At 36.4% G+C, this 17,638-nt stretch overlaps 1 protein-coding gene across 1 annotated transcript in view; it reads right to left on the reverse strand.

Moving 5' to 3' along the window:
• arhgef40 (Rho guanine nucleotide exchange factor (GEF) 40) overlaps positions 1 to 17,638 on the reverse strand; it is a 145,794-nt gene that overhangs the window by 87,857 nt on the left and 40,299 nt on the right. The window contains exons 6-11 of the mRNA XM_030162728.1: positions 17,353 to 17,597; positions 14,822 to 15,010; positions 11,670 to 11,784; positions 9,885 to 9,978; positions 9,664 to 9,753; positions 3,612 to 3,728 (exon numbers count right to left, since the gene is read on the reverse strand). Of these exons, the coding sequence (XP_030018588.1) occupies positions 3,612 to 3,728; positions 9,664 to 9,753; positions 9,885 to 9,978; positions 11,670 to 11,784; positions 14,822 to 15,010; positions 17,353 to 17,597 (850 nt within the window). The remainder of the gene's footprint in view (positions 1 to 3,611; positions 3,729 to 9,663; positions 9,754 to 9,884; positions 9,979 to 11,669; positions 11,785 to 14,821; positions 15,011 to 17,352; positions 17,598 to 17,638) is intronic.

Below are 17,638 nucleotides of genomic sequence, written 5' to 3' on the forward strand. Positions count from 1 at the left end.
ACATGAAGACTTTTCACTGTTTTTTGCTCTTTTTGAGTCACTAAAATGAAAATGTGCACTTCGAAGCTGATTATTTGCAAATGCATTTTCTTGTTGGCTTTTAATCAGTGAGTGAGATATTTTTTTTTTAGATTTCCTATGTTGTTTTTACCAGATTTGAATTTGTGTTTGTTTTATGATTGTTGTATTTTGTTGTTCTCAGCCCGCTTTGCATCTTCTGTTATCACTGTTTTATGTATTTATTCCCTTGTTTTATGATTTGTGTATGGCACTTTGGCCAGCTGAATAGTTTTTTATTTTTTAATTGAAATTTTTATTCAGAACAGTCTCCTAAGACATTATACAGGACAGCAAGAGAACAAAGTATACTGTTCTCTTTTATTTTGTTTGGAAATAAAAAAAGGGTATCAATAATGCTCACTGAAAAGAGGAAAAGGAAAGCGCGAAAAAAAAAATAGAATAAATAAAGAAAAAAAGTTTTTAAAAAAAGGATAATAATAAGGATATTAACAAGTTTGTACACATAGCCAATCGCATTTTTAGGACATAAGACAAAGAAAATTATGCATAAATAGAAATATGTGTCTGCACACAAAGGAGTATTTATAGTCATAGTACAAAGAAAAAAAAAAAAAAAGACTAAAATTTACTTAGGGGGTCAAATGAGTGGCCATTTTTGTCAAAAAAAAAAAAAAAAGTTGTAAGAAATGCATAGAACTGTGTTGAAATAATGCTAATCAATTTGTGCACAGACTGCTGATATTATTTGACAGTGGAAGCTCTATTTTCAGAAATATTGGATTTTGAATAGCACGTGTATGTGAAAACTTTTGCTGGTGGACGGACGTGACATTACCCATGATGCTCTGGTCAGTACCAGTACTTTATTAGTAATAAACTTGTATACTTACTATTGCTAATTCTCCTCTTATTCATAAATGTTAGTATTGTGGATCTAAAACAATAACAGCTGACACAAAAACATAAAATGTGTCAGTGGACGGATGTGACATGGTTGTTACAGATCCCATCATACTGATGCTCGGCAGCCATGTCACCGTTTACACAAATGATCCTTGTGCAAAAACTAGGATCAGAATTATTTATTGTATAGTTTATCATCATACTGAAGAGTAAATAACAATGTAGAATTGTTATTTCTTTATAAAAATGCTTATTATTAGAAAACTGTTGATTTAAAAAGTGACGTGTGACATTCTTAATGTATGTATCGGTGTAACATAAGCAGGATGGATCAGCACCATACTCCATACTGCAACCTGTAAAAATAAAACATGTGATATGTAGGAGAGAATCTTGTAAGAAAAACTGGGGAATCTAAAAGAACAGAATATTTGTTTTTCAGGTAAATTCAGTTCAAATATAACTTGGCCATTTGTGACATGAAAATACAGCATTAATTGTGATGAAATTGGACATTTTTGAGCTGAAAACATAGTTCATATGACCATCAACATTTTGCAACAGAACTGAAATCCTGTAAATTTGCAGAACTTGCATTTACCAACACAAAGTTCCTTTGGGGATTCAATTATATTGATTTCTTATGCACAAACAGACATAAATAAGACCTCTAAGCAAATTTTAGCCGATAAGTAATTAAGTAAAAAATGGATAGCTGAATAGTTTTTAAAGTGCTTTATAAATAAAGTTGGTATGGTATGGTATTTTCATTAATTTAAGAATTTCAGTTAAATGAGTTCAGGTATAAAGGCAGATGATAAAAAAGGGGGAAAAATGTCATTTACCAAAAAGTGTTTGGTGTTTAGGTGGGACTACAGTCAAATACATCCTCACAACGTGCCATAGGTGTTTAAGTGGAGCCAGATCTGAGAGAGACCACCCCCCCAAACATTTCATTTGACCTTTTATTTGTCATCCATCTGTATATAGATTCCCTGAAATCCCTTATTTCCTTTCATTTACAGGAAAGACCATGAGAGAGGTCAGAGAAAGTGCAGAGAAAATGTTTTCATCTGTTTGGATAAAGCAGCATAAACAGTCTGGGAAACGGTCATTAGGAGTCCTTGAATGTCTTCGGGTGCTTCGGGTTTTTTTTTAATTCTTCCTCCGCACCCAGTTCATCATGAGTGTCTAAAATCATCGACCACCATCGGGCTATAGCTCTCTCAGGCCAACATCCTCTTTATCTCTCTTTCCTCCTCTGTAAACTATGCCTTTACCCCCCCCCCCCCCCACACACACACACACACACACACATACACTCACAGTTTATAGTGAAGTCTACACAATCCTCTGCACTTACCAACAAAAGACTATGAGTGATGTGGGCTCATGTTCTTTTCACTCATTTTGTTGATTTTGGTTTATATTAGTTCATGTCTGTCAATTTAGTTGATTATTTTTGCAATTTTTTGGACCATTTTCTGGATTATTTTGTTCATTTTCTCTTTTTTTTTTTGCTAATTTTCATTCATATGTTGATTATTTTTGTTTAACGTTGAAAGCGGGGTACAGAGATTTTTTTATCTGTTACAGACCCCACACATGAAGATAAAAAATCAGGCATTGAACAGTTTTGATTGTACTGTGTGTGATGTGCTCTGATAATCTTAACCCTTAACCCTTAGTGGTCTGAGCCTATTTTGGCTATTTTTGAGTACTTTTGATTTTGCTTTTATATACTATATAAAGAACTGTTTATTATACCCATGTTTGGTATCTTTTTTTTCAGCACAACTTCATCTATCTCATTTGCCAATTATTTTTTCACTTTAACCTACTATATCAACACAAAAGGAAAAAAAAACACACAAAATATATAAAATCCAATTTGAAAAATGTATATAATAAAACAAAGATGCTTAACGAACCTTTTCAAAGACTATAAAAGTGAATATTGGTTTCAAATATTAAGTATATAAAATTAACCCTTTCATGCATAGTGGTCACTACAGTGGACAGCTATTCTACAGCTGTTGTCTTATATATTCATGGGGTTTGTTGTTTTAGTTGCATATCAGCCAACACAGTGGACACTTATGTACCATCCCATACACTGCAATTCACACTATTACAGTAACTTTGCTGTTCTTGATAAACCTGATCTGCAGTAACATGTTTGAGTGTAAAACAATAGCTTGTCATTGTTATTAAACAGTTTGGGTTTTTCTCTTTACATAAAGGTTTTTTTTGGGTTTTTTGCATATTATCTCTATGAAGTGAGTAATGACTAGTATTAGAGTGTGTTAAAATGTGAGAAAACATTAGATTAGCTGCATTAAAAGTGTTGTTATTTCATAGTTTTCACATGATCTATCAGTAAATACATGCTTCTTTGCTTCAAAAATTAAATCCATGGTGTCAAACTGAGTGGACATTTTTTGAACTCCATGAAAAATAGATTCATAACAAAATTTTCAGTCGCTTTTTTTTTTTTTTCATGCCTAAAGAGGAATAAAAACACTCAAGAAAATACATTTTGATCAAGGTTCTCATAATTTGTGCATGAAAGGGTTAAAATAAATCATAAATTCTGAATGCTCACCACAGACCCATCAGGGGTTAAAGGGTTAACCTCTATAAAACAGCAGTGTTCGGACTGTAATGACCCACAAACAGCCTCTCACCAGTCTAAAGGACAGCCAGTCTGTGTGACAGTGGCTGAAGTCTCCGTCCATCTCTGTGGGGAGCTGCTGCTTGTCCACATACTGCTGAAGGATGCCTGTACCACGGACTACATGGATCTGGACCAAACAGAGAAGGAGAATATGAATTACGGCAAGAAATGAGAAAGTGTACAATCTGGGTGGATTAATAAAAAAAAAAAAAAAAAAAAAAAAAGAAATATGAACATGTCTTGTATTTCTACTTGAACCCTTTCATGCATACTGGTTACTCCAGTGGACAGTTATTCTTATTTATTAAAGTTATTAAAGTTTTAAGACACTACATATCTTTTCTGACATGAATTAATAACATTATGTAGATCTCTCCTGAGCATAAACCCCCACAATCACAAGCCCTCCCCATAATTTTCACACAATTTATCACTAAATATATGTTTCTGTGCATCAAAAATTAAACGTGTGGTGTCCAGCTGAGTGGACATTTTTGCAACTTCATGAAAAATAGGTTCATAAGAATTTTTTTTTTCATGACAAGGTGGGGAAGCAAAATTTACAATGAACATTTAGTTGTTTTTTCTCAGCAGGCACTACGTCAATTGTTTTGAAACCAAACATATATTGATGTCATAATCATACCTAACACTATTATCCATACCTTTTCACAAACTTTTGCCCATATGAGTAATCAGGAAAGCAAACGTCAAAGAGTGTGTGATTTGCTGAATGCACTCGTCACACCAAAGGAGATTTCAAAAATAGTTGGAGTGTCCATAAAGACTGTTTATAATGGAAAGAAGAGAATGACTATGAGCAAAACTATTACGAGAAAGTCTGGAAGATACTATTAAAGAAGAATGGGAGAAGTTGTCACCCCAATATTTGAGGAACACTTGTGCAAGTTTCAGGAAGCGTGTGAAGGCAGTTATTGAGAAAGAAGGAGGACACATAGAATAAAAACATTTTCTGTTATGTACATTTTCTTGTGGCAAATAAATTCTCATGACTTTCAAAAAACTAATTGGTCATACACTGTCTTTCAATCCCTGCCTCAAAATATTGTAAATTTTGCTTCCCCACCTTGTATTATATATGTTTTTAATATATACTGAACAACAAAGGAAACGCAAGTTTTGGTCGTTAATTTAGGCAAGAGTTCAGCTGTCCTGTTGAGTTGTCAACTGAGATACACATTAAAATAAGTGAGTTGTAACCATTGGAGCGTGTGTTTGCAGGCAAACACGACCATGAGTGGTGTTGAGCACGTGTACAAAGTATCGTAGGTGCGGTACGTTTTGAGTGATATGGTAGTGGGAGCAACAAATGGGAGTGGCAATTCCCTTTGTTTATCTGGGGGCTATAAAAAGAAATGGTAAGATTAAAAAATTACTGCATTACCACGATGCCTCGCCTTAACGACAATCTGAGAGAACGCGCCATTGGTATGCTTGATGCTGGTTTAACGGCTCGCAACATTGCCAGACGTCTGCAAGTGCACGAGTCCACCATCAGTAGGCTGAGGACACGATTCCATGACACAGGGACCACTGGGGACAGACCAAGATCTGGAAGACCACGTGTAACCACCCGTAATCAGGATCGCCATATTCACTTGGCCCATCTCCGTGACCGTCAACTCATCCAGGACTATCAAAACTTTTGTTATGGACACAATTCAATGTACTGCCACTGTAAATGTCACAGCTGGATATAAATATCTCATATGAAACCAATATTCATAATAAAACTCCCATATAAACCAATACCGAAACATACTTGCGTTTCTTTTGTTGTTCAGTATATTTTTTCAATTTTTTCCAATTATTTTTATTTTATTATTATTCTTTATTTATTTATTTATTTTTTTTTTTTTTCAGAAGAAAATTTTCAATCGCATTGTTTTTTTCATGCCTAAAGAGGAATAAAAACACTCAGGAAAAAAGGTTCTTTTAATTTGTGCATGAAAGGGTTAAAATATAGGAAACTAGAAAAGCACTTGGAGAGCGCAGACCAGATCAGTCCCCCCCCACCCCATCACCACCAAAATGTAACCAGTATGCGCCAGTATCAACATTTCCTGAAAATTTCATGAAAATGTGCCCTTAACTTTTTGAGTTATCTTGCTAACAGACAAACAGACAGACAGACAGACAAACCCCGATGAAAACATTACCTCCGTTGTTTCACTTGGCGGAGGTAATGATCTAAAATTGTGATCAGATTGTTTAGTATAACGACCTGTGAGGTTATGGCATCATGGAGATACAAACTGAATACCTTTGGTCTGTTTTCTGTCTAAAAATGAAGCTAAGCTAACAGCGCTATAATGTAAACTATCAGCTGATGCATCATGTGAAGATTAGACACTGTTATTTTTAATGACTGTCAAAATAACTAAAGCCCGAGCTGCAGCATCTGAAACCGACCACAATGAACATTTGACAGATAAACAGTACCACAGTGCTACTCTGAAAAGGTGAGTTTTGAGTCTGGATCTGAATGTAAATAACCGATTGCTGCAGCTCAAGTCAAAACACAAAACAATTACGAGCATGATTATATTTTAACAACTTAACCAGACCCAGTGCCACAAATTTTTAATCCATGTTCTTCAGAATGCACTTATTCATATCTTTTTTGCTTTCTAAGTTACGGCAAGACATTATAAGGACTTGAAACTGGCAAAAAGTAAGTACATGGCCTATTTTTACTGTGGTTAGAGAATGAAAATCAGGGACAAATGGCCGTGTCAGGAGATCAGACAGACATGACACGCCGCCTCTGAAACGCTCCCGTGGGGATCGAAGAGAACGGAACTAAACCGCATCGGAGCCGTGATGCGTCGCAGCTGCTCCCAGTGGAAATCAGTACAGAGTGTGAGAAGAACAACGCTCCTACGCATCACATTCTGCCTTTTTTCATTTCAGCATGATTTCCTGATTTCAAAGCTTTCACCGTGACAGTGACACATTTTATAGAACTTTTAACATATTCTCCTGTTAAACACCATCATCATGGGCGTTTGTTAGTGCATTAGCAGACGCAGGGATAATCACCCCCAAACAACAAAGTTCAACCCACAGCTGTTTTTTTTTTAAGCGTAAACATCTTATGGCCAGAATTCCCTTTCACTTTGCCAGGTTAAGATCCAAAACACATGGCAAGAAATATTTTCTACTGCACATATAAAAACAAGAAACTGCTGATTAAAGTTGATTTTGCAGACAGTTATTTACAAACCTTTCATGTATGGAAATCAATCTAAACCCACCAGATACTGATCAATGAACTGGAAAGAACAAGGTATGATTTAGATCATTTCATTTACTGCTTTGCTCGCTTTGCATTTTCTATGAGAGCGTCTACCCATAACGAGAGGTTTTTACCTATTTTGATATGTATATTTGCAAATATATATGAATATTATTAATCTATCAGAAAGAATGCCAACCCCTCTCCCCCTCCCATTTCTCCTTAATAAAAAGTGACTTTTTTTGATCATTTATTTGAGAAGCAATTGTACATCTTAGATATTATTTTGATGTTGCATTCAGATTTCTAAGCAGATATAAACAGTTTTTATTGTGTCCTCCTCTAAGTTTACATCTTTTTTTAAATACTTTGAAATAGTGGCACATTTGGAAGAATTTGGAGAAATCCTTGTGTTCCAGATAGTTTTCTACTTGCGTGGTCTGGAAAGTCTTCAATAACCCCTTGGGTACCCATTTATTCAGAGGATTAGTGATTTGTCACATACGGTGGAAAACTACAAGTTCTTTGACTTAGAGAGAATTTCATTGGAATTATTTGGTTTGTTTATTTATCACCCCCCCCAACAATAACATCGGTGCACCAACAAGTGGTGCCAGGCATAACAAACCCCACCCCTTGCACGTACTGTAGCTTATTTTGGCATCGATCGCCCATTAAGTAAATGGGGAAAAAAAAGATTGAATAAATTCATAACAAATTTAAATTTTGACCTACTGTTCCCAAAATGTAATCAGATCTATTCTGGGTCACTGGCAATCTACAAAGTCTATTTGGTATGAATTCAACCAATAGTTTTGATGCTACAGACATGTGAAATTTCTCCCATTATAAGTAAATGGGGAAAAAAATATTGAAAAACTGCATAAAAAATTTTAAATTCTGACTTACTTTTCCCAAAATGTAATGACATCTATTCTGGGTCACTGGCAATCTATAAACCAAATTTGGTGAATTTAACCAGTAGTTTTGCTGCTAGAGTGCTAACAAACAAACAAATAAACAAACCGAACCAAAAACAATACCCCTTGCTTCCCCTTCGGGGGGCGGGGTAATGACGCAGACTGCTGGACACAATGCCAGGTCAATGATGCAAATCGCCACCGTATATTTTGGTCCTGCCCAGTCCTGACCGCCTATTGGAAGAATGTCCATCAGATTCTGCAGGAGGCTTTCAGAACGACTATTCCATTTACATTTGACATTCTATATCACAGGTGTCAAACATGCGGCCCAGGGGCCAAATCCAGCCCGCTAAAGGATCCAATCTGGCCCGTAGGATGGATTTGTGAAATACAAAAATTATACTGAAGTTATTAACTATCGAGGATGTCAAAATCATTTTAATTCAGATTCCACATACAGACCAATTAGAATATCAAGTAGGTCAGACCAGTAAAATACTATCATATTAAACCTATAAATAATGAAAACAACAAATTTTATCTTTGTTTTAGTGTAAAAAAGTAAAATTACATGAAAATGTTTGTATTAAAAAAACTGTTATTTTACAAAAAATGTAAAAAACCTGAAATGTCTTAGGATAAGTAAATGTAATTTTACCAATATTCTGCCTGTTATTAAATGTTTCGTGCATTTGTAATTGTAATGTAAGTTGTAATGCACATGTGTAAAGGATAAACTAATAATCTGAGGTATAATATTGTTAAAATTGGACTTGTTTTTCTTAAGATGTTTCCAGTTGTTCATGTTATTCAGATTTTTGTAGATGTTAACATTATCAGAATTTAATTTTACTTTTTTCACTGGTATTATTTTACTGGTCCGGCCCACTTGAGATCAAACTGGGCTGAATGTGGCCCCTGAACTAAAATGAGTTTGACACCCCTGATCTATATCTATGCAACTTCCCACAGGAACTATAGAGGCAGAGAAGCCTATGTGAATGTATACAGTATGTGTATGTATGTATTAGTGTATATATGTATTTGTACATGTATATCTGAGAGTATGTGCATGGGTATGTATATGTGTATGTATGTATGTATATGTAAGGGAGAGACTGCGATCTGGTAGGATCGGCGATTCTACCAGTAGAGACTCCGATCGTAGTCTCTACCAGTAGAAACTCCGATCAGAGTCTCTACTGGTAGAAACTCCGATCCTGCCAGTAGAAGGGTTAGGGTTAGGGTTAGGGTTCGGATCGGAGTTTCTACTGGTAGAGACTACGATCGGAGTCTCTACTGGTAGAATCGCCGATCCTACCAGATCGCAGTCTCTATCCTGCCATATATATGTAAGTGTATGTGTATATATATGTATGTATATGATGGTATATGTGGATATGTATATAAATATATGTTTGTGTGTGTATATGCACTGTATATGTATGTGTATGTATGTGTATATATATGTACATATTGTTGGTTTAGACAAAGGGGTGAGAGCTAATAAGCTATGCTTCTTCTCACTCCTTTTCGAATATGACTTTTTTTCTTTTTTTGTGTGAATTATTATTTTATACTTCCTTGAATTTTCATTTCAATATTATGGTGTGCAAAGAAGTCAATTAGTAGTAATCAAGAAGCTTGTATCATTTCCATATTTGAAATAAATCAATAAAAAAAAACCTAAATTCTAATGTGAAAAAGTTCACGTCCTCCTAGCTGCAAATAAAAAAGCCATAACTCGTAAATGCGTAAAGCCCCGAGCTCCATTAACAGATGATTGGAAAGACATATCCAGAATAAACAGACTTTTGAGAAAGCTAAACTCTGGGTGTGTTGGTTTATAAAATACAAACATGTGATCTGTATGAAGTCACCTCAGCTCCTTCCAAATTATGAGGAAGGGACTCCTGCTGCTGCTCCTCCAACAAAACCAGAACAGATCCCAGACCGCCAGAAACCAGCACCTGGAACACACACGCAAACACACCCAGAAAACACATGGGCTTCAACTACTATTACAGCTGCAGGCTAATTAAAGCACACAAGCAAACACTTAGCACATTTGGCTAATTTTTTTTTTTTTTTTCAGCCTCACCTGGAAGAGCTTAAGTGCAGAGAGGCAGAGGACGGAGGGTGGAGAACGTCTGCTGTCCATTAACACCGTCAGACCCTTTTCTTTGGCTGCAGACCTGATGAGGGAAGTAGAAAACAGAAGTGAGAAGACCCCTGTGATAAAAAAAAAAATGAAGTTAATTAAGTCGAACAAAATTAGGTCAAATCAAGTTAAACAACTTTTTAAGGGTAAGAAATTTCACATAATTTTCCACAAACCTGTTTTGTTCAGATTTGTATGGGGTCCGGTGAAATCCAAGATATTTGTTATTTGTTTATTTATGTTTTTATTTAATAAGGACAATACATTTAACTATTGTTACATTTTAAAATATGTAACTGATGCTAAATATAGGGACTTTTAGCCATTGTAGCTAATTTGCAGGTTGAGTTACTGGATAGGCTTTTAAGAAACAACGCTATAACAAACAGTATGATAAAAACAACCTTAAAATTAACAACTAAACCAAGACACACACATGTTGACTCAAGTCTAAAAGCAGTCACACAACACAGCAAGTTAAAAAAAAAAAAAAAAAAAAAAAACTGAATTAAGTGAAATAACAAAAGCTTAATGACAGACCAGATTAACTAGCTTTCAGTGTGATATGGCTTCCACAGCATTTTTTCTTAATAATACCAACTTTTTGCGCGTTTGCCAAAAAGCAGGTTATATAATCAAGAACGTTTTCTGACTATACAGGTTTTTAATTGAGCCATTCAACAGGAAGCACAAAAACAAGTGGAGCTCACATAAGAGTAGAGAATCTGTTTCTGTAAAAGCAGTAATAAACACAGCAATAATTAAACTTTAAACCAGGGGTCTCAAACATACGGCCCGGGGGCCACATGCAGCCCACCAAAAGTTCCAATCTGGTCAGTGGGATGAATTTGCAAAGTGCCAAAATTCAACAGTCAATGCTGTGGAACTCATTTTTCCAAATACAGACCAATATGATCTACAGTAAAATAATAATAGCATAAATAACCTACAAAAAAGAATGACTCCATATTTTCTTCTTAGTTTGATGTGAAAAAAATATTACATTATGCCTATAAAAATTGAAAACTTCAAATTTTTGTCTTTGTTTTATTGCAAAAAATAACATTCAATTATGAAAATACTTACATTTACAAACTTCCTGTAACAATTAAATGTGAATAATCTGAACAAATATGAACAACCTGGAATCTAAAGACATGTATATAAATGATAATTTGAGGCATAATATTGTTAAAATTGCACTTATTTTTTTTTAAGAAACTTCAGTTTTTTCAGGTTATTCACATCTTTTTTGTTTGGATAGATTATAAAAGTAAGTATTTTCATAATTTAATGTGTTTTTTTGCACTAAAACAAAGACAAAAAATTGGAGTTGTTATTATGTATAGGTTATTATGCTATTATTTTACTGGTCCGGCCCACTTTAGATCAAATCAGGCTGAATGTGGAAACCCCTGCTTTAAATCCTCTATATGTGCAATTATAGTGTAAATGTGTAAATAATATGTCTGTATATACAATGTATGTACAGAAAAAGTAATTTAAATAGCAGATACCCTTTTATATTTTCTGTTTTACCCTTAAATGTTCCCATCTTCTTCATTTTGCTGCTGTAAACACTGCAGTTTCCCCACAGTGGGATCCATAAACTCATATCTTATCTTATCTTATCTGTAATATCCGGTGTTCAGAAACCTCAAAATATTTTACATTTCCGATTGGTGGTGTAAAGATGTGCAGCTCGCAGCTTCAGCAGTCACTCACCGTGTAATCCTGTGGTAGCAGGCCAAGACCTGGGCCATGTCCTCAGCACTGAAACCCTCCTCAGACGCATCTGTCTCCGTGACAACCAAAGCACGTCCCAACCTGTCCACTGTGCCTGTGGTGGGTGAGCATCAAAGCGAACATGGACAGAGGTCAGAAAAAAAAAAAAAAGCTTAAACATGTTGAGACTCAACTGCTTCATTGGTTTTGGTTTTTACGTTCAATAGGTCCTTTTCCACCAAAATCCCAGGAACTTTATTTCTAGGAACTTATTTGGGTAAAAGAAAACCTGGTCCAGAATGCTGCTACTCGAGTCTTCACTAAGACCAAGAGAGTGGACCACATCAGTCCAGTTCTGAGGTCTCTACACTGGCTCCCTGTCTCTCAGAGAATAGATTTTAAAATTCTCTTGCTAGCATATAAAGCACTGAACGGTTTAGGCCCAAAATACATCAGAGACCTTCTAGTCCAGTATGAACCATCCAGACCACTCAGATCATCTGGTGCAGGTCTGCTCTGTGTTCCAAAAGTCAGAACTAAACATGGAGAATCAGCGTTCAGTTTCTATGCTTCGTATATCTGGAACAAACTACCAGAAAATATCAGGTCTGCTGAGAGTCTGAGTTCTTTTAAGTCCAGGTTAAAGACTCACCTGTTCACTGCTGCCTTTGACTAAAAGGCTTTTGACTTTTTAAACTTTATATTCTCTTTCGAAACTCTGCACTGCAACTCTTACTTTAATATGTGTGTTATTATAAAAGAAACATGTAAAAGGTGATTAAAAACAGCAAGTAAGAAAACAACACATAAAATAAAAAAAAATAAAGTTTTAAATGTGTTTCTTTTTATTTCAATGTCCTGTGTGAAGCACCTTGAATTGCCTTGTTGCTGAAATGTGCTATACAAATAAACTTGCCTTGCCTTGCCTGGTAATTGTGTTTCCATCGCACCCTAAAGTTCAGGGTAATTTCTTCAAATCAGGTTGATAATGTATGAGGGAGCAGTAACAGAAACTGCAGTACAGTTTATGTATATTCACAAACTAAGCTCTAGTTTAATAAAATGACACAGTACTTTAAGTGGACAGTTTGGGTTTAACATGTTGCTGGTTGTTGAATCACTTTGTGAGACGTATCTTATGTTAAATGGAAGCTGAATGTGTGACTTTAAATCTTGCTCTAAAATGTCAGATGACCATCATACAACGCACATCATGAACCAAAATGGAAAAGAAGAAATAAAATATTATAAGTTGTTTTGCTTGAAGAGTCTTTTATTTTTTGCAAATCTAAGTAGTTATATTCTGATTTATTTATATTTTGTAACTGTATTTTGTATCTTTATTTTATTTGTACTGAGCAGTCGTGTGTGTGTGGTTAAGATGAACTCACACCTGTCTGTGCTGAACTTGGAGAAAAGGTCAGATTCTACGTAAAAAATCTTATTTTACAGCTTTGGAAAGTAATTGTGGTAAAGAGAGTCGAGCAGAAAAAGCAGATTATAAACTTAGGGATTTTTTGTGGTCAAGAGATGCTAGCCTAATTGCGCAAGGTTTGATTGACAGGCGTCCAAAGTGCTTGTTAAACTCAGGTGAACTTTCAAATGTGTTTTTTCTTAGAATTAGCTCAAGCGGTCTGACATGTTTTGCCCACTAACTATTATTAACCAATAATGTGTATGATGAATTATGTCACTGAAAAATGGGAGTCTCCAAGAGTCACTAAAGACTATAAAAACTAATAAAGGAAACTTTTTTTTCCTTCTCTTTTTCTGAGACAAAGGGTTAGACGAATAGTGTGTTTGTGAGATACTAGTTGATAATAGACTTCGTTTTTCTTTTTTGTAACTTTTTCTATTTTTGCCTGAAGCAATAAATCAAGCTTTGTTTTAACTTTTTAAAATCTCAACCCTTCTTTTTGATGAATTCTTCATTTCTCCTGGTTTGGTCCTTCCATCCAAAACATAACTGGTGAGTTAATTTAAATTACGAGACCCCCCTCTGGAAGCAGCCTAAATGGAGTAGTCCAGAGCCACCGTTGGTCCAAAAATCTCTAGAACACGCAGCTTTTTGTCCAAGATAACCAGAGATTTTTCGGTACCAAGGTGGTTTAAAGATAAGAAAAAACTGGGGCAGCAGTTCATTAACCAAAATTAATTGTGGTTTTTGAGATTTACTGTTTGCTGCGTGTTTACAACTTAATCCATCTGAAATATATTTTAAATGAAGTTAACCATCATTACATATCCGTAATTTCTTTTTTTAAAATGGTAGAACATGTATTTTCAACTTCTCACTCCTTAAACTAAATCACATCTAACTTTAAGTGTGATGAATGGTTCTTTTTCATTTCTGTTGTTTAATAGATATAGTCCAGGTTCAACCCTAAAGTCATACAGATTTAATCAAATGCCTGCTTTTAATTCAACTGCATATTACTTATAAAAGTACTTATATTCTACTTATATTTTGACGCCTTGTAAAAGAGGAAGCATCATCCACATCTTCAGTTCATCTTAAAGTACAGAACCCCAACCATATATGGTCATATAGTCACACCCTAAACACAAATAGTCACCATGAACTTGTATTTATTAACGCTTTACAGTGCACTCATAGAAATACTCTGAAGTTCTAAATTTCAACCTTAATTTCAAGACTTGATTACTTTTGTGAAATTTTTCAAAATCTTTTATTGTCATGTAGAAAATGAAGGTCAATGAAATTACCGTATTTGGTTCCTTATCCATAAGTGTCAAAAAAAAAAAAAAAAAAAAAAAAAAAAAAATCCAAGCATTAAATATAAAAAACACAAGAAAAACACATGTGAGGTAAAAGGAACATGCATTTTAGAACATTAGACCATCATTTTTAGAACATTAGACCAACATCCAGACCCCTGTCCACATCCACATTCTCCCTCTGAACATCATTCCTTATATTAGTACCATTACTTCATGGTACCTAACAAAGCAGGTCCACTCACTGTTCATGCAGAGGTGGATCTTACAGACCCTGTAGACCACATTGGACCTGTCCTCACTGGAACGGTTGCTATCACTGTCTTGTAATGTATGTGGAAATGACCAAAAATAGTCACTTACCTGATAAAGGGCTAAAAACTAATTAGTATGATAAAATGAATGCAACGTACCTGTTAACTTGAGTTTCCCTGATTGGAGAAGCTCTGCATCCAGTTCCCTCAGCAGAGGTGGCTCTTTAGGGGTGAGGCCGTTGACCTGGTCAGTGCATGTCTCTTCTGACCCGGACGCCTCATCCGAGTGGTTTATTAATGATGTGCCTGACTGGCCATTACACACAGGCAGTGGTTGGGCATCTGTCTCTGTGGAGAGTTCCAACAGTTACAATTTGAAGAAGATATTTTACCAGTTTTTGTGCTTGTAACAAACGGTCCCTCAAGTGTACATGATGGTGAGTAGCTGACCCATGGAAGGTCAACGAGACTCTACAGGGTTTATTAACATCCATCCATTTGTCTGAACCTCTTAATTCTCATGAGGGTTGTGGGATTGTTGGAGCCTATCTAGCTAGCTTCAGGCGAAGGTGGGGTACACCATGGACATGTCGCCAGATCAAACACCCATTCACACATATACACTGCAATTTAGATTGACATGTTAAAGCTGCGGGAGATTTTCGTGACCAATTTTTCATCAAATCTGTCAAACCTCAGTCATAGCCAAAGTATCACGAATCCGAAAGTCTTTCTGTGATGACTCACCTGAATCTCTTGCATTATGGTGAACAATTTTGAAGTGCCATCCACCATAAACAAACCATGTGTTTACAAACAGAGCAGGGAGGTAACTCAGGCATCTTCGGACTTTTGTCGCGACATGCATTGTGGGAAGCGAAGGTTCGCACAGCCACCTGACAGCGGCAGCTGCTTCAGACACGAAGCGGAAACGGCAGGAGCTCCCTTCCCTCTATGCATATCCCTCCAGCTGTTTCTGCGTTTCCACGTCGTGTTTGTTTCATCCATATATCATATGGTTGCGCTGCCGCTGTCACTGTCAGGTGGCTGTGCGAACCTCCCTTTCCCACAATGCACGCCGCGACAAAAATCCGAAGATGTCCGAGTTACCTCTCTGCTCTGTTTGTAAACACATGGTTTGTTTATAGTGGATGGCACTTGGAAATTATTCACTGTAATGCAAGAGATTCAGGTGAGTAATCACAGAAAGACTTCCAGATTCATGACACTTAGGTTATGACTTAGGTTTTACAGATTTGATGAAAAATTTTTCACAAAAGTCTCCTGCAGCTTTAACAGGTCAACCTAAATTGCGGTGAATAGGTGTGAATGGGTGTTTGATCTGGCGACATGTCCATGGCGTACCCCACCTTCACCTGAAGCTAGCTGGGATAGGCTCCAACAATCCCACGACCCTCACAAGAATTAAGGTGGTTGTGCGAACCTTCGCTTCCCACAATGCACGTCACAACAAAATTCCGAAGATGCCCAAGTTACCTCCCTACTCTGTTTGTAAACACATGGTTTGTTTCTGGTGGATGGCACTTCGAAATTGTTCACTGTAATGCAAGAGATTCAGGTGAGAAATCACAGAAAGACTTACAGATTCATGATACTGAGGATATGACTGAGGTTTGACAGATTTGATGAAAAATTGGTCATGAAAGTCTCCCGCACCTTTAACTTATCATTGTATGAGAGGACAAAGACAAAGGCGGAACATGCAAAATCTACACCAATAGGCTCAATCGACTGTGTGCTGGAATCGAACCTAGGGTTTTCTTTTTGTAAGCAAGGGGTGTCAAACTCCGATCCTCAAGGGCTGGTATCTTGCATGTTTTAGATATTTCCCTCTTCCAGCACACCTGGTTCAATTAATGATCAGCTCATCATCAAGCTCTGCAGAAGCCTGATAATGATGTAATGGCTTCCAGGTGTGATGGAAGAGGGAAATATCTAAAAGATGCAGGATACTGGCCCTCGAGGACCGGAGTTTGACACCCCTGTAGTAAGGTAATATTTCTAACCACTGCACTGTGCCTCCTGTTTATGAACATATGATAGATTATCATCTTTATATGATAATGTTGCCCTTTGTATCAGTCTGATAATTTGGTGAATTTGTGAAACTTGGTACTTAAAATCAGTCTGGCCTAATCTAAATGTAATTTATTTTGAGACTCAATCAAGATATTAAAACTGATACAACAGCCAGTCATGCTAGCTGAGATGATGAATGTAACTCATGAGAACAACTGTTATTAATCAAATTATCCACGCAAATGACAAGATTTAACTATTTTATACTGAAAGCAGTAAATTAGACCAGTACCATATTTACCCAGTACAAATCTTTTGGGTATGATGAGTGTGTGTATGAGAGTTTTCTCAAAATACTATTATTTTAAGTTGTTGAAATAATACTTGACTGTTTCCATTCTGATAACACGTCTGAAGCAACGACTCAATCCAAATCCTGCAGACTTGTTTGTTGGTCCTTGCAGACATCAGCCATATGTACTGACGGATGCTTAAGAATCCTGTAATCCACCTCAAGATGTCGAATAAGCTACTGACATTTGCAATTTATCCAGATAAACTTTGCTACACCGGTAACCGTGACAACTGTCTACATGGTCTGCAGAAATCTGTCCATTTGGATTCAGCCTTCATGACCAAACAGTCCTAACCTGGGCTGTTGTTCCTCAGCTGAGTGTCTTCCGTCTCATTGTTAACAGTGCTTCGCTCCCCGTCAGGTTCATCTGCCCGTTCTCTTTGCTCTGATTGGCTCTTCTCTGTGATTGGCAGCTTTGTGGGTGCAGTGCATGTAGTGGGACTCGGCTGAGGGGCTTTACCCTGTGGTTTTACGCCCCTCTGGTGTGCACGGCCACCAGATCTTGCCCTCCCTTTTGCACCCTTTCCCTTCCTCTTCCTCCTGAAGATAGAAAAGCATAAAGAACATATTAGTGACATGAC

Source organism: Sphaeramia orbicularis, chromosome 18 (assembly GCF_902148855.1).
Source record: "Sphaeramia orbicularis chromosome 18, fSphaOr1.1, whole genome shotgun sequence".
Lineage (NCBI taxonomy): Eukaryota > Metazoa > Chordata > Actinopteri > Kurtiformes > Apogonidae > Sphaeramia > Sphaeramia orbicularis.